Below are 26489 nucleotides of genomic sequence, written 5' to 3' on the forward strand. Positions count from 1 at the left end.
TTGGAGTTTCGTGCAAAACTTTTTAATCAAAACGGCAAATCGAAAATAAAAATGGCAAAGTTTTCAATCTCCTGAACGTCGAAGTCTTTCGACACACTCAACTCAGAGCTGTCAACAGCCAATTTCGACCATTTGGCTGCCTCACTGGAGAAATGCGCCGAAGAGGTTCTGGCTCTGGTTCAGCCTGCTTGAAGTGGAATGGCAGGAGTGTATTGGTGTGTGTACACTATAACTTCTTGTTGAAATTCTCCATTACTTTTGCAGTTCAATGTTTTACTTTTGGGCCTCCACCCATCGACCCTGGCCCGCACTGGCACTTGTGCATGGCAAATTTACCCGGGGTTCATTTGATTTGCCAGAAACTTTGGTGGCCACAAAAGTTTGCTCCTCGGTTCTGGCGGCAGCGTTCAATGCATTTGATTTCACAAACACACTCGGCAAACTTTAGCGTGAATTTCGAGGAGGGCGCGAGCGTCGACGGGTGGGCACAAGTGCAACATGTTCGCTGCGAAGTGAACGGCGACGAGGCGCTGAATAAAATGTTGACAGAAAGTAAACTGCCGGTCTTAAGGAAAACGTCGAAAAATAATTGGCGCGCCGTTCCGAAAAAGCTGGCGACTTCAGCAAATAGGCAGTCGATTGTGTGCGTTGTACCAACAATGGAGTCCAATTATGGCGTGTTGACGAGCCGCCTTTACAGCGGCCTTCGATTTGGATTTGCGGAGAAGTGTGCTGATTGATTGGTTATTGCGAGAGTCAAAGCCCCCTTTTGGACAACTTACCTAAATTCCTTGTTCAAGCCCTTACCGACAAAAAGACAAATGAGAACTGATTTGCTTGGTTATTATTTAAATTACATTTATTTTTCCATGATAATCACTTGATTTATTTGAATGCATTCGTATGGTTAGCCATGCATTGCTGCTTTGGTATTTTCTGTCGATTCCACTCTTTGTATCTGTGCGTGTAAGCACAATGTAGTTCAGTTTTGGATTTATTAATATCTGTACTATTATTAAATTCATATTCGTCAAATTGGAATTTTACACTTATTTGCTCGAGCATTTACATTGAAAACATTTGAATCATTCTATATTAGTTGTTCGTTTATTTTTGCTCTGCCTGTTTCCACACAAAGAGTACAATTACCTATCATATTTCCTTTGTTTCCATATGTGATTCTCATTAAATAACGAAGGGCTATTATCAGCCATTCTATATACGTATGTTAGTACAAAATATTTACAGTGGAATGCTTAACAGTGAAAACTAACCAAATGTTTCTTTTAATTCAGTTTTTTTTTAATAGAATCAAATAACTTTTAAATGGGGCTTTGGGCATAAGCAAACACATGCAGACACATCAAGGAGGCTTTGGATTCATCTTAGTATTTTCGGTATTATCAATAGTTTTAGTTAGTCAGTAATAATGATTACGCTAAGTTTTCGGTTTTCGTGGGTTCACACTAATGAATCTATTCAAACTTCAAATGGTATCTCCTAACAGTTTTGTTTTGCAAGTTACGTACCGTCAATGAACGAATGATTATTTATTGCTGGCTTAAGTCTGACAACACATCAACTCGAATTGGAGCGGAACCCCTATATATTATTCTATGGTAAGTGCAGGCTGCAGCTATTAGTGGAGTCAGCCTAAGTTTAATAAACAGTCGAGAAGTTGTACATAATTCATTACGTAGATGTTTGTTTCATGATTGAGGTGTTTCAACTGGTTGGCACAGGCAGGAAACAAACGTGAGAATATTTCTAAAAATATTCCCTGCCCATGCCAGTTCAGAGATGGGAGTTTTTGGAGCCCAAGATGCGTGTATTTTTTGGAGATTTCAATAAGCTATCCATTCTAGATATCTGTTTGTAAAGTAATAATATTTCAGTTTTCTGATTTGGCTGATTGATGAATTTAGATTATCCTATATTTGACTCTATGGCTAGGTTTCTGCATCGACCGCCCCTTGCCTCGACCTCCCTTGTGTGTTTTTGCAATTAATTACAGCTGGGTTTTGACAGTTTGAAAGCCCATAAAGCATTCGCATACTCGCAGACCCCTTCTCCGTCCTCAGACCCATCCAGTCTGCGGGCCATGGCCAATATATAGCACATTTTCAGTCAGTTGTATGACTTGTGGTTGACGGTGCTGGAGCTGTATGATTTCCTTTTTATTTACACAATTTAAATTAATTTTTTCTGCTTGCCGTGTGTGTCCTTGTGTGTGCGTGCTATGCCATTTGCAATAAAATTTATTTACAAACTTAATAACATAATTAATTAATGTGGGTTGATGTTCCGGTTCTTATTCTCGTTAACGTTAATTTTACTCGTGTTGTTGCTGCTGCCTTCTGGGCTGGACGTGCCCGCAGCTCTTTTTATGTTTTTATGTTTTATGTTTTTAGTTTTCAATTAGCAATTAGTAACAGTTATAATAGCGTTTTAATGTGTGTTTTTTTGTTCATAAATATTCCTCATTTTAATGGACTCAAATTGGCTACTTATGCAAATTCCGTTTACAGTGAACAGTTTTTTGGGTTGGAAAGCATTGAACTGGGTCGAACAAAGGCATTTCGAATAAGTTGCTGCTTTCAGCTCACCGAGCAAGGAAAATTGCACTACATATATACATAACAGTGGTGGCGGCAACCGAGAAGTTTGGCGAATGCACCTAAACCGAACGTTTATGAATAACGCAATTCACATATTTTAAAATCCTTTAACATATCATACATACACATTCAATGGGAAGTGAGTTACAAACTAAACTGGTACTTATCTAGACTTGTCTGGATGTACGGGTAAATGCCTGGCATACGTACAAGTACACACGTCCGTGTATGCACAGCGACTGCGATTGGATTAACTTGATTTTTACACTTGAGTGCGCAGCTTTCACTGAGCTTAGCTTAGCAATTATCCTAGAATCGGGGTTATTCAGTTATTAACTCTGTGTCGGTTTAGGTCTAACACTGAAATAGCTTAAATAGGATTTCTTTGTCGTCGTTCTTCCGCTCGCCATGGCTGGCCAGAGGTCCGCTTAGGTCAGGAAGATGCGTCTGATGGAGAGGACGGGATTTAGGACTGGCTTGTCGCTGGAGATTAGATATTAGCCACAACTCACCTCACAACAACCGTGTTCAGCAGGAGACAGGGCGCCAGCATCGACCTAAATATGTGCGTCAGGCGATCGGCGGAGGAGGTCTTGCGTCGCGAGATTGCCGCCATATTGTCGCCTGCAGGTGTCAGTGGGATAAATTTGAATTTGAATTAGAGCCAGAATTTGTTTAGTGACAGACAGGCGAATGCAATTATGCGCACCAACAACCGTGCTCTGCACTGCCATTCCCCTTTCGCCCCAGTCGACCCGCATTTCCCATTTTCATGTTAATAAGCTGCAGGCTGCACGCCATTTGCATACTTCCATTTACTCGTCTTATCGTTATTATTAAAAAGAGCGCGATGTCTATTTAAATGCTAAAATCACAGGAAAGTGAGTTGGGCGAAGCAGTAAGGTGCCAAGTCTTCTTCTCAGAGAAACTAAATGTTTTTAACCCAATTCCTGTTAAAGGCACATCCTAACTAATACATATGTTTTGGGCCACTGGGGTGTTTCTAGCTCTAAAGAATTCGCGCTAAGATTTTCTATTAATGACTTCACTTAATTAAAACAAATAAAATATGTCCGCGCTCTGTCTGTTCTACAAAATTCAATACTCATTTTTTTGTCAAAAATTAAAGCTAACTAAAAACGTTTTGATGACGCGGAGAATATTCAACAGCTGGGTAATCGGTAGTCTGAGATAGTTCAAGGTAGAGAAACTTGTCAAGTAATCAACGATTTCCATAATAACTTATGAAAACCAAAAGAAACCAGAAAGGAAGCATACAAAAATTAAATATTCTTGAAAACATTAAAAGTATGATTTACTTGCGTATATGTTTAAAACGATTGAAGCTATGATGATTTGCAGCTCAACTATTCCCATGCAGCTATAGGATATGGTTTTTCAATTTTTATAATATAATAAAAACCAGCCAAACTAAAACCATATTAAACTGATATTTTAATATGTAAATATTAAAATATAAGTATGCCTGTTGAAGTTTAATACGAAACAAAAAATTTCGTATTAAATATAAAATGAACGGTTCACTTGGAAATTAGTGCAGGTGATTGCATGAAACTAGTCTTTCTATTGCAGGTAGTACATAAGTCGGAACGAGCCGGATCGGACGACTATAGCTATATGCTCCCATAGGAACAATTGGAAAAATAAATAAAAAAATATTATAAGTTTGCTGTTTTTAAATTTTTTTTTTTAAGTTTCCAACATATAGCAATGGTAAAATATTTCAGAATTACGATTTAAATTTCATTAAAATCGGACGACTATATCATATAGCCCCATAAAAACAAATAAAATGTTGGTTTAATAAATTTTATTTAACTGTATCTTTGCTATTTTGTAAATTCTTTTGGACTCTTTAATAATTTGACAGTCCAGAATTACTTTTAAGTCTATTAAAATCGGATAAGTAGCTGTCATAGGAACTATCGAATAATTAAGCTGCAAATTATCACAGCTTTAATGCTTTTAAACATATATGCAAGTAAATCATCATTTTAATGATTTCTATAATAATACTAGTAAATCATAATTTTAATGTTTTCAATAATATATAGTTTTTGCAATAGCTGCAAGGGTATATGAACTTCGGCATGCCGAAGTTTGCTGCCTTTCTTGTTATCTGGTACTTTTGTAGTTCAAGTGTAAGGACCAGGGACCGTAAACAATAATTATATGTGTGCTGATAAAAAAAAAACTTTTAAATTATTATTTTTGGATTTTAATAAATTTTGATTACAAATGATTTTAAAATTTTCAAGAAACATCTGTACTTTCTATGATAATTAAGGCATCCTTAGTAAAAGTCCCAAACAAACTTGTATTTCATCACTCACAAATTCCGCTAAAAAACACACTGTCAATACTACCCGGATTAAACTATTGTCCACGGCCTGGGAATATGACGAGAAAGTTACAATTTTAAAGTTTTTACAATTTCCCTTGTTTTTAAAAACCAATAAAAAAAATGTATCTTCAATCGAAGCAATTGTATTTTGTTGGACTGTGTTGACTTCTGAATGCTTTAGTTGCGATTTTAATAGTTTCAGTAAAATCAAACTTTTTTGTGGTTATCAACTAAAATTTTTTTCATCTTTTCTTTGCTTTTAATTTGACTAAACAATGTTTTGAGAAGAAAATAAACTTCAGTTTACAGGGAGAACATGTTGCTTTCGTTTGAGAACGCCAGAACTCTATCTGTGTTTAGGTGGAAATAGTTGGATGATCCTCAGTGCTTGGTTTATATAAAGGGAAAAATATAAAGGCGACTGGGCAAATAGTAAAGTGGATGGCTACCTCAAACTGTCACATTAAAACTCACTATTAACGCCCAGGTAATTTATTGGCCGCAAGGTGAAAAAATACTGCAAATAATGTGCTGCACCACCCACCTTTCGAGACGAAGACGTAGATGCTCGCCGGTTCCGTGTTGCTGGCCGAGCAGGTGTAGTTGCCGGAGTCTGTGATCTGCGGCTCCCGGATGATCAGACGGCTCTGCGTGCGGGGTCCCGGGGTCGTCTCAATGGTTATGTCCCGCCGGGAGTCGACGTAGTTGATCAGGCGGTCGTTCTTCTGCCAGTACACGTACTGCGGTGGTGTCGGACTCTGTGCCGAAGAGGTGAGGGGGGATCAGTGGGAATGCGGACCTTACGCCTCGCCGCGCAACTTACCTTCTCAATAATGCAAACCAAATTGATTGTTGAGCCCATGTCGACATGCAGCTCGCCGGAGCCCAGTATGAATGCCTCCGGCACAACCACTTGAAGATTCACAAAGTGGGAAATGATGCCAGTCGGCGTCGAGACCTGTGTGTTGGTGTTGGTTTTTGTGAGATTGAGCCCGGAAAAGCGCAGAAATGGAAGCCGAGGAGTGGAAAGAGCAGGTGTGGCAATTGAGTGCGATTGGTATTCGTAATCAACTCGAGTCCTAATGCTTCAGTAAACTGCGAGCAGGAATCACTCCCCTAACAGCCAGTTTCGAAAAATCGTTGCGAGTGCAAGAAATGTTGCACTCATTGAAATGCAAATCAAACAATTTCAATTTGGCACGCAAAAATGAAACAAAAACGAACGGATTCTATATTAAAGGAGCGTTTCCTACACGTCCCAGCTCGGAGCTCTTCCCAAAATATCCGGCAGGCAGCGATTGCTGCTGCAGTTTTCTCCGCATCCGCTGCCGCAGTGGAGTAGGAAAATAATCATTTCGGCATATTTGCATGCAGCTCTCGTTTGGTGCTCAGCTTCATAGTCCGCACTTGGGGTCCCGAGTCCGTAGTTCGTAGTCCGTAGTCCGTCCTCCGTAGTCCGAAGACGGGAGTCTGGAGGGGACATTGCACGACCCACTGACTCTGAGCCTGACTCGGTGAGTGACTGGTTTGTTCTGGCATGCGGCTTCTCATATTGAAATTGCATGCAAACAATTTGGAAATTGAAGCTACGTTTCTGAAATTGCACTCCGCTCCCCCGCTCCCCGCTGCGTCGCCAGCTATCCCCATCCGTCTACTCAGAGCAGACCGAGTGGCACTTGTGCTGCTGCACAAACAGAGTTACTGTCAAGTGTCCATTTCAGCAGTGTCCAACTTTGTTGCTCTTCGGTTGGCTGTCTTCCCTTCCCCGAATCCCATCCCTTCTAAGCTGTTTTCTTTCTCCCCGGGCCGTGAACACGACCTTTCCATATTTGCATTCGCATGACTTTCGGGCTTACTTGTGCATTACTGTTACTTCGTAGGGCAGGAGCCCATGGTCCGGTCTCGGTTTGTCCGCTCCCGTGTTCTGGCCAGATCCTTTGCAGCCGGCTGGCTGACAGTCACACGATTTCGGCTGGCCGCACAGTCGGACTTGTCAATGTCACCGGCCCACTCCCACTTCCAATCGGATCCCAATACGGATTCGGATTCGGATTCGGACTCGGACTGACACTCCCTTTCGAAGCTCCCTGCCAACGACAGCTGACCAGAAAGAAGGCCGTGGGGCAGCTGCCTTAAATCGAACCCTTGCACACACAGCTTCATTTGCATTTTACAATTAAATCATGTACAGGCGAACAAATCGACGTGACGTGAAATCAGCGAAAAGCAAAAGCCCGAAAGCCCGAAAACCTCAATGCAGCGTTCACACACGGCGCAGGGATGCGAAACGAGAGCATATGCAAATGCACTTTAGTTTATTTCAACTGCGCCGCATGCATAAAATATGGAGCCATCATTCCGGACTTCGCCTTCCGCCTCCGGCCACTCGCACCTCACGCCACTCCCGCTCCCACTCCCACTCCCGCTGCTACCCACTGTCCCACTTACCTGGCACTCGTACATGCCGTGATCCCGGCGCTGCACAAACTTTATCTGCAGCGTCCACATGTTGGAGCCGGGCGTGTGCAGTATCGCGAAGCGCTCGTCGTTGGTGTAGAGCTGGGCCCCCGACGACAGGATGTGCCAGTCCCGGCGGCGGATCCAAGATATTTGATTCTGTTGACGAAAGCCGATGACCGACCGAGTTATTAACGAGCGGACAAATTGGTAATCGAGTACTATACACACAGATAATTATTAGCGCGGCAGAAGGCCTCACAAACAGAGCCGCTCATGCAATTAGTGAAACATGCGAATATTTCTCGAAAAATAATTAAAAAATGCTCAAAAGTCCCACCGCTGCCACCATCACCGCACCGTTGATGTCCGAGCCGCGTTGACATTTCGCAGGTTGCGTGATGGCGGGATGCTCGGGGGATTAAGTTACGACATTGGATTACAAGTGGATAAACTATTTTTAATGTCCCCAGCAGGTGCACTCTCGTAAGTAGAGTACACACGTCCGTTGGGGTGAACCAGAAAATATATTAAAAATAACAGCGAGAAAGTAAGGGAAAAAGTTTAGCTACATTCGAATGGAATGATTAGAACCGAATAATTACTAACTTATGTGGATTTTTTTTAGAATTATTGTGCTTAAGGGGGAAGATATATACATTTTTTTTTTAATAAATAATAATGATTACTTAAGAATGTTAGCAAGTATATCGACAAAATTACGCACACATTAAAAAGGCTTGATTAAATGATAAGCCACTAAATATTTTTTGGTCATTTCAATTTCTTTTGATTTTTATTTATTATATTATTTTATTCAGTACATTAATGTATTCCTAGATACAAAAAAAAATGATACATTACATAAATATTTACAAATATTTGTCTTACTATGTACAATCCTAAAATTTTCCTACAACGCGTTCCATTCAAAATGTTGTGTTAAAAAATCAATTTAAAAAGCACAATTTCATAAACTTTAAAAAAAACAAGTAAAATTCAACGATGTATATGTATCTCCCCTCATAACGCATTTGAGTTTGAAATTAAGTATAATAAACATTTAATAAGTTTATGGTATACAAATTTCTAATACCCGTTCTGTTAATAATAGCAAATTATTATTAAGACAAGAATAACGAATCAAGCATATATGGATACATATAGTACCAATCAAATAGTGATATAATTGACTTAAAGGTTTTCGTATAATGTGTGGTTATATAATAATCTAAGACGATCTTAACTAGTTGTGGCAATCGAGCCTTAATTAATTGATATTTCGGGCTAGTCCCATTTATGCACAGTCCAATCCATTGCGTGAGGTACTAAGTTGCTTGCTGGCAAAAGCGAATGTCAAACAATGTGTACTGAAATTGTCATTTTGCCAAACGTTGGCTTTCAACTACAAATTAAGCTCTTGTTCGGCTGTTGTTCGTGCTTGACTGCTTAACAAATTAGACTTTTGCGTGCCGCTTTCTGGTATACAAAAAAGGCAAATGAAAATGCCATATAATTAGACAGGAAAATGAAATGAAAACGCAAATGGGAAAATGGTGCAAAAAACGCAAACACAATGTGCATATAGGATTGCAGCAGCAGCTGGGCTCGCAGCAGATCCTGCCCATCTCCATGCGCTGGGCTCGAATGGAATTCAATTTGGCAGCCACTAAACAAAGCGCTTTTCCATGCAAGGCATGCGTGGTAGGAGTGCAGGGATTTTGGGTTTCGGGTTTCGGGTTTGGGATGTTTGGGATGTTTGGTGTGTGGTGTTCGGTGTTCGATGCAGGACAGGGCAGGGCAGTTCATTGTGTTTTGGCCGGGCTGAGGGGCAGGGCGTGCACATTGAACAGAATATAACACAGGAATGACGTCGCCGTCGACGACAACGAGGTTCGACGAGGTACAATTAGAGAGACAAAAACAAACCCAATTTACACCCACTCTGTCCACGCCGGAGACCTTGCAGACCAGAAAGGCGGTGCCACCCAGCTGGACGGTAGTGTTGTGCGCCATCAGCTTTTGAGACAGGGAGAATCGGAGAAGAAAAGCAGATGGGAGGGAGAGAGAAGAAAAACACAAGACAAAAAGTTAAAAGTTCATTTTTTACGAAGCCAAAGGGGGAGGTTTCAAAGGCGAAACGCGCCCAAGTCGCACAATTAGTCAGCAAAACAGCGCCAGCCCAGGTCGCTGGGTCCATGATCCAGACCGTATAATACATCAGAGTCAAAGCTTTCCGGGCAGGATACGGACGATAAGCAGAGGTTGGGCGCGAGTCCGGTGTCTGGCGCTTGTGGCGTGCTTGCTATTTGGATAATTAGACTCGAAGCCAGCGCGAATGAATTATAAATAAGCACTAAAGATTAATTAGTCCCGGCACTGGAGTCCAGATCCAAATCGGGGCAGTCCTCGCCGTGCTGGTAATTAGTGTTATGCCGGTGAGCACGGGCCCGATTGATTCGGCCTCCAGCTGCATTTTTTTGACAACGGCATTAACATTTTGATGGGTTAGAGCAAACTGTTTTGCTGACAAACTGGCTATTGTTCTAGCTGTGGCTCAGGACTGGGGACACGTTGCCTTGCGTTTGCACTCGATTCAATTTGAATTTGAGTTCAGATAACAGTTCATTGAGGGAAATCTGTCAATGGGACTTACCTCACTGTCTTCGAACATTGGACTGTCGCTGGAGTCCAGGCTGTTATCCAATTTTGAATCGGCACTTATACCGCCGCGCATCCATAGCTTCTTCCAGTCGTTATCTGTGAGTATTGACTTTTGATCTGCAATCAAAGGAAAGAGCAGCCACGAGCGTTAGACAAGTCAAATGGCGGAGTGAAAAGTGCAGTCGCAAATTGTGTTAAGGTTTGGTTTCGTTCCCATCTTCTTTCCCCAAATCCGATTGATGCAATTCGAATGCAATCAGCAAAAGTGTCTGGGGTGGTGCAGCTGGCAAATGAATGCGATTGGCCTCAGAACTTGAGCAATCCAATTCCATCCCAAGTTAAAACATCCACATTCTCATGCACTACGTTCTAAATAGCCATATCCCTTTAAAATCCGAACCTGTGGACTGTAGTCCACCTAGCAACGAGACGGACTAAAGGTGTCCGGAAGGAGACTACGATAAATATAACAAGGAAGGAAGCAATTTTCGGCAATGCCAAGTTTATTTACTTATGTAGCAATTTCAACAACAAGAAGAAACGCTAGAACCGAGTGCCCGACTATTAGATACATCTTACATAGCTTGTCAATTTTAAAATAAAAGCGCTTTCAGGAAAAAATTGGGTTTTAGGGTGCGGCACCTAGCATACTGCATTGTCAACACTTTTAGCAAAAAGCGTCGCACAGCACGACACAAACAGTATAAAACCGCTGTCCCCACACACACATTAACAAGTTTCGCTGTGCAAATTACTCGCACAGATTAAGTGCGAGTTTAGTTTCATAGTATGTGCACAAACTGCGTTTTTCAAGTATGCAGTGACGTCACGTTAAATCATTGCCAAATTTTTTCATAATTATAGCTCAATTTTTAAAATTTTACAAGAAATTTACAATTTTAACAACGCAATATTAAAAACATTCGATTTGTGGGCATTGAGGTGGGCGTGGCCACGTTGTGATTGCAAATGCGCTCCGTAAGAATAACTAGATATGGCTAAATCGACTTGGCTATTGATTCTGATAAAAAATATGTATACTCTATAGGGTCGGCACGTTTCCTTTTACTTGGTAAACTCTTTGTAACAAACACAAGACTCTATAAGTAACGAGCTATAGTTAAATATCCTATTAAACGGTTATATTACGAATAAAAATTCAAAAATATGGAAAAACAGAAAAATTATAAATTATTTTTGATTCTTCCAATAAGAGCTGTAGTTGTTTTATTCGACCTATATACCAGTTTTTATAGAAAGAAGACTTGGGAAAGTTTCATCCATATGGCTTTAAAACTGAGAATGACGGACGTTGTTAGATCGACTCAGCTATTGATTCTTACCCTCGCAGTGAAGGAGCCGTTTCCTATAAAGTATATATATTCTTGATCAGCATCACTAGTAGAGTCGATCTAGCCATGTCCGTCTGTCCGTCCGTCTGTCCGTCTGTCCGTCTGTCCGTCTGTCCGTCCGTCTGTCCGTCTGTCCGTCCGTTTATATGCAAACTAGTCTCTCAGTTTTAAAGCTATCTGCATGAAACTTTCCCAAAAGTTGTCTTTCTATTGCAGATAGTATATAAGTCGGAACGAGCCGGATCGGACGACTATAGCATATAGCTCCCATAGGAACAATCGGAAAAATAAATGAAAAAAATTATAGCTTACCTGTTTTAAATTTTTTTTTAGTTCTTCGGCATATTGTAAGAGTTAATCATTTTAGAATTATGGTTTAAATTTCATTAAAATCGGATGACTATATCATATAGCTCTCATAAAAACAATAAAAATATAAAAAGAAATTTTTTTTTATATAAATTTTATATTTTGTAATTTTTCTAACAAATTCTTTTTGACTTATTAATAATTTGACAGTTTAGAATTACGCTTTTAATTTTATTAAAATCGGAAAACTATATCGTATAGCTGCCATAATAACTCAAATAATAGAGCTGCAATTCATCATAGCTTCAATGCCTTTAAACAAATACGCAAATAAATCATAATTTTAATGTTTTCAATCATTTTGTTAAGAAGTCTTTGTTTACTGGCTAATAAGCGCTTCCCGTTTATGATCGACAAAAAGCGGAAAAGTTTGTCTACTCCGCAGGTAAGCTTAATTTTCTGAGATGCTCTTACTGGCAAACTTAGCAAATAATATTTGCTAAAAGCTTCTGCCACTAAAATCTGCATGCTATTATTGCGTAAGACCGGCAGAGTGGCAATTAATATGCCGGCTCTGAAACTATTAGGAAATAGCTGGGGCTTCTTCGGAAAATTTTAAATTTAATCAGCGCAACTACGGTTGCCCTTCTGGTTTTTCTCTAATTACGAAACTTTGCTGCCGGGCAACGCGGTCGAGTAGTGCAAGTGCCTCTGACCGTCTGGCACCCAAAATGAAAATTACGCCAAAGTGCGCTTTGCTTTTACGCTCATCATGCTGCGTGCCTAAGACCCTGGAACATGGCCATCTGAAAGGTAGATGGACTATTATAAACTCGCTGAGAGCTCAAGTACTTTTGCTTGGTTGCGAGTGTGCTCCAAGCGAAATTTATCCAATCAATCAGAAAGCGTAATGCAAAAACTTCATGAGGGGTGCTCTCAGCCTTGGCGGCCTGCGATTTGTTGCGAAAAATCGAAGACGGATACAAAACACAAAACACAAAACGCGCAGTGTCGTTGGCTGCAGAAAGGCCCGGTTCCACACAGCCCACCTCCAGCAGTGGGCTATAAAACACAGCGAAGCGAGCTCACAGCTTTATTGCCTCGTAAATTTTTATAGTTCATACTTTAGGCGTGCGTATGCAATGCCGCAGATGTGTGTTATCTGTGAGAGCGCTGTTGTGCGTGTGTGTGGTTCGGGTGCGTCCGTATGTGTGTTCGGATTGTCCTTTCTGCGCTGCCGTGTTATTTATGTGGCCAAAGTCCGCAGTGACGTCAAAGAGACGCTGCATTGATTTCAAATATTTTTGCTTTCAATTATACGGGCATCTTATATGCAAATCATTCGACCTTACCAAAGTTGCAGAGGGAACTATAGTTCCAGTCAACAGTCTGCAACGCAGTCAAGCAGACATTTCCGACCCAATAAAGTACAAATGTTCTTAATAAGCCACTCTCTATCGTTTTTTTTATACTCTTGCAGAGGGTATTATAATTTCAGTCAGAAGTTTGCAACGCAGTGAAGCAGACAAATGTACAAATGTTCTTAATAAGCAACTCTCTATCGTTTCTTTTTCAACTGTTTGATGAAACTTTCCCAAAATTCCTTTTTCTGTTGCAAATAGTATTAACCACGGAACGGACCGAATCCGATGAATATATCATATAGTACCCAAACAATCGGAAAACAAATAAATTTTAGATACATTTCCGATTCTCAACAGTATATAATTCCATACTCCACCTTTCCGTCTGTTTCTACGCAAACTAAACCAAGGATTCTCGATAAAGCTTTTCCAAAAGGAACGGAATAGCTTGGAAAAGTATATGATTGTCAGCTGATTTTAACCCGAATCCAAAAACGCAGACAAATAGTGACCAAACATTTTTAAGTTTCCTTATAATCGAATAACTGAGTTTCGATGTTTTGTATTCATTAAAACCACAATACTCCGATTTTTATGTCGATATGTTCAAGCACACAAACTCATTTATTCGGTCGTTACTATGACAGCTATGTATATGACATCAATGTCCGATTTAAATAAATTAAAGCCCTAATTTTAAAATCTATTCGTCAGTCCGTCCGTTTCTACGCAAACTTGGTCTCTTTTAAAGCTATCTGCATGAATCTTTCCCGAAATTTCTCTTTCTATTGCAGACGGACAGAAAGACTAATCAAGAATATATATATACTTACTTTATAGGGTCGGAAATGTCTCCTTCACTGCGTTGCAAACTTCTGACTGAAATTAAAATACCCTCTGCAAGGCTATAAAATTGTATATTAAAAATGTTTATGCTTTTGCAGAGGGTATTATAAATTCAGTGCAAGGGCGGCAAGGGTATATGAACTTCGGATTGCCGAAGTTTGCTTCCTATCTTGTTTTTATTTTTAATTGACTTATTAATAATTTGACAGTTCAGAATAACTCTTTTAATTTTATTAAAATCGGAAAACAATATCATATAGCTGCCATAGGAGCTAACGATTAATTAAGCTGCAAGTCATCAAAGCTTCAATGTTTTTAAACATATACGCAAGTAAATGATAATTTAAATGTTTTCAAGAATATTTAATTTTTGAAATAGCTGCAAGGGTATATGAACTTCGGCTTGCCGAAGTTTGCTTCCTTTCTTGTTTTTACTGTTGTAATTGGATTAGTCTTTTATTACCAGAGATGTGTTATAATATTGATAGAAGCACGGACGGACAAAATTAGATTAGTGTTGTTCAAAAACCAAATCAAAATTGCGCCTCGTCCTTCTCACAATTACAAATGAATCGCGGCAGTTGTTGTATTGGGTCCCAATGTCTGTGCGAACAGGTCTAAATATATACTAATCATACATTATGTACTCGTATACTGCACAGGTTCGAAAACATTTTTGTTGTCCTTCTTCACTCATTCTCGAAAACAATATACGCTACTTCCCTTCGACTGAGGGGTACAAACATCAAGGGCAGACAAAGGCGAGTCCACTTGAGTCAAGTCGTCTCAAGGCGGCTTTATGACGGGTCAGGTCGGGCCTGGTGGTATAGGGACAAGCATAAATTGCTGGAACACACACACATTCTTTATCTCTGCATTTGTATGCATGACAGGAGCATTCACTCACACACACGCTCACACAAGGGGAAATATATTGGGCATGTTAAGAGGAATTTAAATGCTCGGCCCGAGATACAAAGCCAACGAACTGCTCGGGAACTAAGGTCAAGTGGGTGGGACGCGGGGCGAAGGCCGAACGCGATAATAGTGAAAAAACACGCACTGCTAATAAAATGGCTAGCCCCGCGTATTCCAACGCATCCTGTTCGACTCCCGACTAGGCGGTACGTGCGCATGTCAGCCGCCTGCGGCTTAGGCGTGTGAATTATATTATGCCTGAAGTAGGCAACTGTAATAAAACTTTCGCAAGAAGCGATAGAAAAGGTCCCCGGCTATAGGCTTTCGCCGAGGCTCGGCTTTGGAAATCCATTTCTGGGCTAACCGGATGCCGCAACAAAAGTAGCAAAAACTGGCAATACACAAGTTTTCGTTTCGTTCGCCGCATTTTTCATTCCGTTTTTGCCTTTCCATGCCCCCGCAACACAACTGCTAAAAAGCGATAAATAATGAAGTCAGCAAGTGCGGCTGGCATTCTCGCATGTTTATTATTAATAATAAATATTTCTTGTCAATCTCTCGCCCCACGCCCTCCGACCGCTTAAGTTGTATGGCCCACAGTCACGACACATTGGTTATTGTCCTTGTTGTCGTCGTTGTTGTCTTGTAGCTGTAGCTGGTGCTGTATCTGTAGCTGTAGCTGTGCGCACTTGCCATGTTTCAAATTATTATTTATCTGTCTCGTTCGCTGTCAGCAGTCAGCGCTCCCCGTTCTCCGCAGCGTATACGTAATATTTTAATTCCCCACCAATATGTTTGCACTGGGCGTGCTAGTGTGCGAGTGTTAATCCCTAAATCTGCTTAAGTCGACGGTCTTTGCCCGCCCGGCTGGAGTGCTTAGCTGTTTTTAAGCTCCCTGGCTCCCCGTGGCCTGGCTGCCGTAGCCCATAGCCCATAGCCCGGTCTCAGCCCGCGGGTGAAAGATCTCGCCCTGGCATTACCTTGCGCCGCTCATACGGCGAGCTCACGAGCTTAATTTTGAAACCGCTAAGCAAATTTGCGAAAAAGCTGACGGCGACGCAATACTACCACCCTGCCACCACCCTGCCATTTCAAACTCATTTGCACTTCAAGCCTGCCATCGAGTGTGGGGAAAATCAAGGTGGCTCGTGCTCGATGCCGTGCGTGTGGGAGGACGACCTTGAGCCCAGAGTGACAGTGACACAGCCCCACAGACAGGCCGACATGTTGCTAAGCTGACTTTGCCCCGCTCTCCATTCGCTTTCCAAACGGTGTTTTGGCTACGTTCTGTGCTGCCAAAGAAGCCGAAAAAACGTGTCTGCGCCATCCCCTTTCCTGGCTGAAAAGGATCGAGTTTTAAACGGATGATACTTTGTGTCTGCCATGGGGAGAACCAGTCATCGACGGGAAACAACTTTTACGTTCATTCCGATACATCCGATTTGCCAAAGGGTAGGGTCTGAAATTAATGCAGGAGTTAGGCAGGCTTCGTAAAAGCGTAAAAGCGCTTCGTCACTCAAACTGCTGAGTTCACCGGCTCCACGCTAGTCACTCCCTTTCGCAAGGAGCTCGCAGATTTTCACAAGCCCCTGCCGCTGCCCTCCCCGCCTTCTGGCCCAGTAACGTTCACTTTAAAAGTAAATTTAAAAAGTTTTGTCGGACAGCGATTTCCAAGCCACAAGTCGTCGCCATAAATTTTCAATTTTTGCACTGTCACACGATCTCAGTTCGTTGTTGGCGTGGCCCTTCTCTCAGGAGGCTGCGTAATGAGCGGGCCGCGCGATTTGATAAGGTGTCGTCGTGGATGGCGCGGCCGGCCGGGTAATTTATGCGTAACGCGTTTGCGGGTCGGCGAGAAATAACACTAAACACAAAGGGAACGCTCGAGCAACAAAGGGGGCAGGCAGCAAGGGAAGCACGGCGACTTTGACTTTTCGTGGCGCCCCAGGTCAAAACCAAAGCCGCAAGGGCAGCAACTACGTCGTGCCCATCAACAAGGTGGGGCGCCCTTGGCGCTAATCTCTCCCCTGTGTATTTTCATTATCCTTATTATTTGTGAATGTTACGTGTTGGCCATAACTTAGCCGCTCTAACGATGCGTATACGTGATACGTACACACACTGTCAGCGGGAGGGGCTCGGTTTCGGTGTCGGTCTGGGCGGCCCCGAAGTGAGTTCTTTGGGTGCGGCTCGCAGCCGCGAATCGCCGCCTTTTTGAGGTAAATTCGCGGAAGGTCAAAACGCGATGCGCTCTGGACAAAGCATCCATAATTGTTTGCCCAGCAATTTCCGAAAGCTCTAAATTACTTGGCTGCATTCAGATAATTGCTTAGAGCCCCCTCCCTTGCAGCTCGGTTGCGTTCCATTTGCGAAATGAATTGCAAACATTTAAATATCCCGCCTGTAATATTAAACGCTGAATAGCTTGCCCGAAAATATTTCCAGCGAAAGTTTCTGCCGCAGGTGCATGCCTAGAACACTTCCAGCGAAATTAAACGCGACGGAAATGATAATAAAATTCCTAGCACAATAAATCCCTAAATTGGCAAACTTTCGCTGGCTTTCGGCCGGCGTTAAGGGGCTTTAATTGTGGGGCAAGGACAGTGGGCTGAGACCCGAGGCCACGGTTCGAAACGATTTGTTGGCTTCGTGTAAATATTAAAATAAACTGCCGCATTCTTCGGGGCATCAGTGCGCTGGGCTGGACTGGGCAGTTCGCATAAATTTCGCTTTAATTTACTTAGCACTCCACTAAGTCCCCCCAGCCCAGCCCCCGATCCCGTAGAAGCAGCCCCAATTAAATTCTGTGGGGGGGGGGGAAGGTAGTAATCTCGGGAGGGAAGGGTATGGGATTGGAGTGGAACGCACCTGGCTCGAGGGTGGTGGCCAGCAGCAGCGTCGGCAGGCAGAGCAGCAGGACGCGCAGTTCCATCAAGTGCAGGGGCCGCCGCAGACGCAGCAGCAGCCGTGGCGGCACCATTGGCATCCTGTCTCGCTACCGGGGCCGGTTTCCTCCTGATGCAGCAGCTCCTCCTCCTCCTCCTCCTCCTCCTTCCTTCGGCTACGGCCTACTGTCCACAGCCTGTGTCCTGGGTCGCGGAAGGGGCGGGCGACTGGCACATCGATGGGCGGGCGGCGCGTATTGTCTGACTGGCTTTTGTGGCTGCTTATTAGGGTTAATGGTTTTTTGAATGAACGCGCAGAATCCTTTCAGCTGCGGCAGCCACACAATGCCGGCATCTCCGGCACACATATGCCTCCTCGGGCAGGCGTTGCTGTGGGTGCGATGCGCCGCTGATAAATGATGCTGGTCCGATGTGCAGCGCTGCCTTTTTTGCCTCTTTTGCCTTTCTCGTCTTTTTTCCCTTTTTCCCTTTTTTGCTTCTTTTGCCTTTTTTGCCGTTTCCTTTTACCGTCGCTTGTCAATGCGTTGCCGTCTGTTGTCCTGCGAGCTACAATGCTCCACTGCTCCTCGCAAGCGTCTCAAATTTGCAGCTCGTCGCGCGCTCCTTTCTTTGGGGCTCCTGCTCTAGCGGCTGGGTGCGGGCGAAAGTTGCATGCTCTTCATCATTTTTCATGTCACTGCGTGTTAGCACATTAAGCCACGTCGGTATCTATCTTGTATTGTGTGGCTGGCAAAAAATTAACACTCGCCTTTTTATGAAATTACATTCAATTTGCTGTAGTGGCTGCTCTGCCCGCTCTGCCTTCTCCTCCTTCTGCGAGGAACAATGCCGGAGCGTAATGCCGAGATGATGGATCGTTTTCAGTGTAGTGTAGTGTCCTCGGAAGGTCTTTCCGCTTCCTGCCTCTTGCGATGTGAGCTGAAAGAAAGAGGGGTACGGAAAAGCATGAATATGAGATAGCTGGACAAATAACAAACTATTTTAAATAAGCATGGGCATGGAAAACTAATTGCCTGGCTCAATTAAAATTGCAGTGCCAATTCCTTTTTTCTAGATTTGGACTTCACTTACTTCCGACTGCTCCCTCCGAAGGAACGAGCGGCGGGGATTTCTGTTCATTTGCATATAGAATGAAATTTATTTATTGTTCAAGCAAATTTGGCACATTATTTATAGGTCAGCGACTGCAGGGAGTCCGTGGAGGTCAAGAGGGCAGGAGGGCAGGAGGGTCCGAGATTATGCAAAATGGCTGTCGCGGCCACCGCCCGAATGGCCAACAATTGGCCGGACAGGACAACGCGCAGCAGGACTCAGTCCAGGGTTTTCCATAAATTTGTATTTATTTGCTGGCACGCGTGAGTGAGTCTGAGGTTATTTAAATTTTTATGCTGAGACGCATAAAAAGCGAAGAGCACTGAAAACTTGGGCAAAGTTTTGCGCTCGTCATAATTTTTATCTGCGCGGATCTCTGCTCTAAGTCTGTTTTTTATTTTCCCTTACATTTTATAAGTTTTTTATGTTTATGCCGATGGATATTAATGCTGACACAGAGGCAGCTCTTCGATTGTTCGGTTTCACGGACAGAGTTTATTCAACTCGCTGCGCAAACAGCGCTAATGAATCCGAATTTCGCGAAGCGTTGTGCACATAAATTAAAATTGAAATTCGGCCGCAGAATTGCCAAAGCGTTCGCTCATTTTAATTACAGAACTATGTGGCTTTCCTTTCTGAGCTCGGCGATACTGAATTTCTGATTTGCGCTGCAGCCCGCAAGTACGCCATGGTATTTAATTAACGCCGCTGCCCTCATGGACAAACATTAGCAAATGTCATTCAGCCCGAATTTATGGCACACTCGTGTACAATTCATTTAAATTGATAATACCGGACGGGCTGGCTCGAGGGTGGCTGGCACGGCCACTAGTTATTTGCTGCCACTTTGCTTCCTTCGCTTTCCCATAGTCGCATAGTCGCATGGTCCCATAGTCGCATATCGCATATAGCATCGCAGCAAATGCAGCAGTTTAGAGTAATTCGGAGAGCAAATGTCATGCCAGAGGAATGCTTGTTTATGTATCTGTGTCCTCCGAGCGAGAGTGCTGTTCTAGACAACTATGCACTTAAATGCAGTCACGTACACTCACAGCGACGTACGTATTATTATCTTGACACAATGGTGCCATAAAACTTAAAGACCCCATAGCAGTTTTCCTTGCCTTGCCTTTGCCTTTGCCTTTGGCTTTGCCTTTCCTTTGCGTTTGCCATTGCCATTGCGAGGGCAAGCGCTGAAGGACATGGCATTTGCCTTCGCCTCCTTCGGCGCTCTGCCCCTGCTCTGCCTCTGCTGCTGCTGCTGCTGCTGCTGACCCTCTTCCTCCCCCATTTCATTCTCTTTCTCTTTATGTTTTTGTTCCTGTTTCTGCTTTTGCTTCTGTTTCTGTTTCTTTCCCCCCTGTGCGCTCCGTTCCTTCCACTCGCGCACTGCATATGCGCATTTGTGCATTTGTGTGCACTGCACCTCGCACTCACACTCCCAAAACGCCACCCTGCTTATGGGGCATTCTTTCTCTAGGTTATATGGAAATTGTAATAAGTTGCGAGCCCAAAAAGCTGATGTCATGAGGTTAGTTGCTGTGGCTCAAGTTTCAAGCGACAATCATGTGCTTCCCTTTGTGTTTTGCCTTGTTTTGTTTTTCTTGGCTGCTGACCTCATACTTCATTTTGCAGCTTTTGTTTAGCCTGTCATCTAACTTGGGCTTGGGCCCCAGCCGAAGCTCGGGTGTTTTATGTGACTGTGACTGTGACTGGACTGCACTGACTAAGGGGCCCAGTTTGTGTTTGTTGCATAATGCACTGCGTTATTGCCTTACTGTTATTGCTGCCATTATTCAGCCAGCATAAGTGGGCATTGCAAGGAGCGTGTTTATTGTGGACGGAAACTGCAAGTAGTATCAGTGTTTATTGGGTTTGGCCGATAACCGAAATCGAACTTGGGGCAAAAAAGTTACAAATTTGCATTAACACATTTGTCTTGCTGTTTTGTATTGTAAAGTTGACTTTACATCGTCAATAAGAATACACACACCGAAACAGCAAGAAAGCAAACTTTTCCATGCCGAAGCTAGTATTCCCTACCAGCTATGTAAGAATGGACGATAGTGACAAGACTTTAAGAAGAATAAAATAGTTCTTATAGCTTCAAGGGTATTTAAGTTCAACTTGCTGAAGTTTATTTCTTTTCTGACTTACATACTACCTGCAATAGGAGGAAGAATTTTGGGGATAGCTGGGGGATAACTCAGAGACTAGCTTGCGTAGAAACGAACGGACAGTTCGATCAGATCAGCTCATCCCTTCAACATTTGACTGGAGTTATCATACCCTCTGCTGGGGCATTCAAATTTTAGCTAGGCTACGGGGTCAGCAGCCCAAGCCAAAAAAAGTCTGTCTTCAGAACTCACGCCATTTTTCACACGACATTTGTCAAGTATGACTGCAGGGGATATAGCTTATTAAAGTGAACTTTTTCAGTGCGGACACACTGCTGCCGTTTTGGATTCCGTCCAGGTGAGGAGAAGGGTTTGTGTGCCCTCAAAAGTTTCAACCGCCAACTACTGTTTGAAAATTTGGCTTTAGATCCATTAAATGGCGGCCGCCCGCATTGGTTGGCTTTTTAATTAGCATTCGAAATTAACGCGATTAGCGCGGCAAGCGGGGAAATTAGATAATTATTACGGCAAGCTCTGGCCATGGCGACTAGATTGCATTTGTAACCGCCTACTAGGAAAACGTCGTACTGCGTCGGAGGGCGTGGGCAAAGGGCAAAGGGCAAAGCTATTTATGTCGGACTGCAATACAAATGCCATAAATGCGGCAGCAAGCCATAACAATGTCCATTCTGTGGCTGAATTGTTGGTGTGCGAGCGCTCGGCTTCCAGCACCCGCCCCTCCCACTCAAGCCCACAAATTCAAATGGAAATTACGCGTTACGCATTTTGATTGCACTTGAGTGGCTGCATAAAAATGAGCATTATATAAACTCCCCCCTGAAGAGCCCACCGGGTAGTGACTCTGCAATACCATCCATGCACTCGAATCAACCGCTTCTGGGGAGGGTGCGTGTGCATGCGTGGCCATTTTGCATCACTCGCGGACGGGTAATTGTTTTGCGCACGCTTCCGTTTCCGCTGCGTTGCACTTGAATGCCCTTAATTTGCGCTATTTTTATATACAGTCATCTCCGTCGTCCCTTGCACTCTCAATAATTGACCGATTATCCGGCCTGCGCCAAGAATCAGCATTAAGTCAATGCTTTTTTAAAGTTCTCTGATTAAGACGAGTCCTTCGTGCTGCAATTTTAAAACTTTAGATTTTACCTTTTGCATAATATGAATAATAAAACATAGTGAAAATTAAAATATTTTAATTTTGATTTATTTGGTTGTCAATAAATCAAAATATTATAGTAGATATGGGCATTCCAATGGAGAGGATGACTTGTTGAGGCCCTCGAATGTTGTAAGTATTTTTAAAGCTGCTTTTTAAAAAACAAACAAATCTTGCTACCATATTTCGAAGAACTTCAAAGATATATGGTTGTAGGTGTAGATTTCTGCATATCATAGTTGTTTGCTAAGTGAAATAAGGTCTGATATGAAGACAATCCTCGGAGTGCCGCTTTCATGCGAGAAAGTGGCAGGCTGAGTCAGAGCTCACCAACGCAGCGGGTGCAAGTTTATATGGCCAACTTGTTAGCTTGCCCGAGGGGAGCAGCAAATCCTTTCCCAGAACTAGTTGCCAACATTTAAAAGCGAAGGAAACTTGCTAGCTACGAAACTTTTTCAATTTAAGCCCGATGTGCCCACTGTACCGCTCCGCCCAAGCTGCATCCGCTGCGACGCCATAACTTAAAGTTTGGCGCTTGTTAATTTACCGCTGCAAAGTGCATTGGCAACATTTGAATTATTCCGAGCCATTGCGTGACTGCGAGGACAGTTTGTTGAGCTCGACTAGCCTCCTCCTTCGCCCCCCTTCCGCCTGCTCATTTAGCTTTAATTAAAACTGCCAGAGCAGCGACTAAGTTGTCGACAGCCCATTTAGCGGGTGCATTCTACGAGACGCTCGTAAGTATGCCACCAAATATTTAAGACCCCGTTCGCTGGGGCGGCACAGAAATCGTGGCGGGGGTAACAAAAATAAAACTATTCTCGGTGTTTATTTAAGTTTAGAAATTGTACAAATTTTCGTAAATTGTTTTGTGCTTTGCCACGGTTGTTACAGGCCAAAAGGACGAAAGTTTCCCAGCCATTGCCTAGGTATTGTTTGGATGTGTGTGTCACTACATTTGTGCCTTCGACCCCTCCCTCTCATCATCCCCATCCCCATCCCCATCCCCATCCCCATCCCCATCCCCATCCCCATCCCCATCCCCATCCCCATCCCCACCCCCATCCCCATCCCCATCCCCATCCCCATCCCCATCCCCATCCCCATCCCCATTCCCCAACCCCCAGCACAGGACCCTAACTTGTTCGCTCGGCATTTGCCGTTTTTTTTGCGACTGTGTCGTGACTGCAGCAAAGTTTTAGTTTGGCAATTTTGCTTTTCCGTTCGCTTTGTGGGTATTTTTCTTTTCATTTTTCAGCTTTCCTTTCCCGCCTTCCCGCTTCCCGCTTCCCGCCTTCCCACGCTCGTTGCTGAGTTTCGCTTTTTTGGTGGACATTTTTGTTTCGTTTTGTGCTTTGTTAGTTCCGTTTCCGCCCGACGCTCGCCCGGCGCTCGCCCACACCAGCCCTATCTTCCACTGCTCTATTTACGTGGCTGGGTCGTTCGTTTTTATTTCATGTGGTGTTGTCAACTTATTTCTACGTTCGGTGATTTATTTTCTAAACAATTAAAGAAAAACACAAAACAAGGGTGGAGCGGAGCGCCCTGCAGTGGGACTGTGCGCAGCTTTATGAATTTTGCAGCTGAATTATTTACAGGAAAACGCACGATAACGGTCTGCTGGCTTCAGGTGAGCGAGGGGGGCCGAAACTGAAACTAGATATTCAGGGCAACCCAAAGGGAAAAAACCCCTGTGACATTAGCCGAGCGGTTGGAAGGAGGAGGCGAAACGAGTTTTTCGCCATCGAAGCTATCGGTTCTTTGGGAGTCACACCTCTTTTAGGTTGAGCTACTGTCCCGTAACGGATGCATTCTGGTCCCATGCTTTCCGGCCGGCATTTCTGATGAATTTTAAAGCAGCCCTTGCCGCAGGATAACTAATAAAACGTGACTGCACTATTTTCTAGCAAAATTCATTTCCCTTTCTGGCCCTCCACGTGTGTCCCCTGTGCCAGTCAACTGGCACATAAATCTTGCCAGGTATTTCATTAAGTCAGCGTCGGGCGATGTCGCAGCGCATCGCTGCTCATAAATATGTGCAGACACCCCGCAGACACGCCCACCACCACCAACCGCCCACTGTGGCAACTACACACCACCTATAAAGTCGTGTAATCGTCTTCATAATTCGCGCCAAGACAACTCGACTGGCCCACCTGAACCACCTGAGCCACCTGAACCATCCAAGCCAGCCAAGCCAGCCAGCCGGCATAATGTTTAACGCTGCGCTGTGAACAATAAAGCGCAGCAGTGAGACTATTACACACAGACTCACACACGCGGTCCTGGGGGAGTGCCGCCAGCAGAAGTTTCCCTCGCTACTTCAGGAAAACTACTGAAATTATGCGCATTTATCAAAGCAGCAGCGGCAAAGAAAACTTGTACGAGCGAGCGAACGCACACAGAACTACAAGAGCAATTACATGAACGCCACGGTACATGGCGAAAAGTGCATGTAATTTTGTGTCAGAAATTATAAACTCGACGCACACACGTGGAGCATAAATTCACACAGATCGCACAAAGAAAAGGCGCCTCGGTGGAGCCGTGGAGTTATCTGCTGACAGGACTTGGAAAAAAGATTAAGCTGCAACTACCACGCCCCGAACCGCGACGGGTGCAGTGTTGAAGGCTTCTTGACCCGATCTGCACGCTTCTGTTCGTTAGAAAATTATACCATTGTAGGAGAAAGGACCATACCACTCAACCCGTCTGTCACGTCACTTTAATACATGTTAGACCTTAGCCGTTCTACTTAGTGGATCTGTTTTGGTCAAATCTATCGGTAGACAACAAATCGGTAATGGGTATCTAATAGTCGGGAAACTCGACTGTAGCGCTTTTTTTTTTTTTTTAATATTCCGATTTAGTAGTCCTATGTTTTTTAGGTTAAAGCCGTAATTCAAAAATAATAAACCATGACTAAATTTTGAAAAATTATAGAATAAAATAAAACACAGCAAAGTTATGATTTTTTTCATTTTTTTTGTTCCTATAGGATATAGTCGTCGGAACCAGTTCGCTCCGACTTATATAGTACCTGCAATAGGAAGACAACTTCTGGGAAAGTTTCATACAGATAGAGAGACTAGTCAAAATCTGGCTTTCTATTTTTTAAGGATATTGCTTTATGGAACTCAAAGACAAATTCACCTTTAAAATCTTAACAATTGTTGTTGCTGTTGTCGTCCGAAAAATAATGCTTTTTCCTATTTTTAAGAAAGTTCTTTCTTAAAAGTTAACATTCAGAAAGGATTTCAATCTTTAACTCAAATTTTTTCTTGAATAAAGAAATTGTTGTCGTTGATTCAAAGGCTGGCCTCATCAAAGACGAGATTTCTACATTTTTAGAATTTTTTTTCAATGAGTGTAATAGGGTAACAAGGTAAGATATTCGTAAGGAATGCATTTTCTAAAATAAATTAAAGTTTTGACTTGTATAAATAAATTGGCTTTCATTTTAGGACATGATAAAGAGTGCCACAACTTTTTAAAATTGCAAAAAAATTTAGATTTTAACAAAAATAATGTTTGCTTCAATACTGCTTAAACCGAAATTTCAACACACAGATGACTGTAGATCAATATAAATTAAAATTGATTCCATTGAAGACTGGAAAAATTGCATCAAAATCAGATTTTTTAAGGCGGGGACTTTTTTTTGTATAATGCGGTGGTGTATTCAGAGTGTTTGTCTGCAAGAAAAAAAGAAATTATGTCACTCTAATTATATGAGCTGCATACATAATTAACAATGTCGTATTCGTATTTCTAGCTGTACGGCGGAACTTTCACTTGATGGAACATAGGTTTATTTTCAAATATGGAAAATATTCGAGCTTGCTAAATATTAAAAACGGTTTAACAAATCTTAAGAAACGTACCAATTTAAAAGTAAATATTTTCCGGCTATCTCAAAGTCATTGTTTCTCAAATTTTAATTTTAGCAGAGGGATGTTCGATTTCTGGAACACTGTATTGTTTTTGTTTTGAACCCGAAAACGAAATACAACATTTTTTTCAATAGTTATGTGTGTCTGTAACTAATAATATCTACATCCAGAAACCATAAGATATTCAAAACTAAGTATGCATTACTGTTTATTTTGTTTATTTGTTAGGCAATACCCATAAATAAAAAGTCTGTGGCACTATAATTTTTTAGGTAGTAATCGTCATAGTGCCTACATATATTTCATCGCTGAAAATGTTTTATACATTTCATTTGAAAAATATCTTTAGCTAGACTGTTTTGGTTCACTTTGTGTGTGCTTAAACTAAAGTTTGTTATTCTTGGCTACCAC

At 42.7% G+C, this 26489-nt stretch overlaps 1 protein-coding gene across 9 annotated transcripts in view; it reads right to left on the minus strand.

The window, feature by feature from the left end:
* Nucleotides 1-829: 829 nt before the first annotated feature.
* LOC128256394 (lachesin) overlaps nucleotides 830-26489 on the minus strand; it is a 70378-nt gene continuing 44718 nt past the window's right edge. For 3 of the 9 annotated variants that reach the window (XM_052986727.1, XM_052986725.1, XM_052986726.1), the window contains 8 exons: nucleotides 17762-18717; nucleotides 10097-10221; nucleotides 9370-9459; nucleotides 7432-7599; nucleotides 5807-5941; nucleotides 5528-5741; nucleotides 3131-3242; nucleotides 830-3065 (listed from right to left, as the gene is read on the minus strand). In XM_052986727.1, coding sequence (XP_052842687.1) covers nucleotides 3047-3065; nucleotides 3131-3242; nucleotides 5528-5741; nucleotides 5807-5941; nucleotides 7432-7599; nucleotides 9370-9459; nucleotides 10097-10221; nucleotides 17762-17879 — 981 coding nt within the window. In that variant the 5' untranslated portion in view covers nucleotides 17880-18717 and the 3' untranslated portion in view covers nucleotides 830-3046. Of the gene's footprint in view, nucleotides 3066-3130; nucleotides 3243-5527; nucleotides 5742-5806; nucleotides 5942-7431; nucleotides 7600-9369; nucleotides 9460-10096; nucleotides 10222-17761; nucleotides 18718-26489 lie in introns of those variants that run through there. The other 6 variants (XM_052986733.1, XM_052986731.1, XM_052986728.1 and 3 more) reach the window with 6 other exon arrangements.

This window comes from Drosophila gunungcola (assembly GCF_025200985.1).
Source record: "Drosophila gunungcola strain Sukarami chromosome 2R unlocalized genomic scaffold, Dgunungcola_SK_2 000017F, whole genome shotgun sequence".
Lineage (NCBI taxonomy): Eukaryota > Metazoa > Arthropoda > Insecta > Diptera > Drosophilidae > Drosophila > Drosophila gunungcola.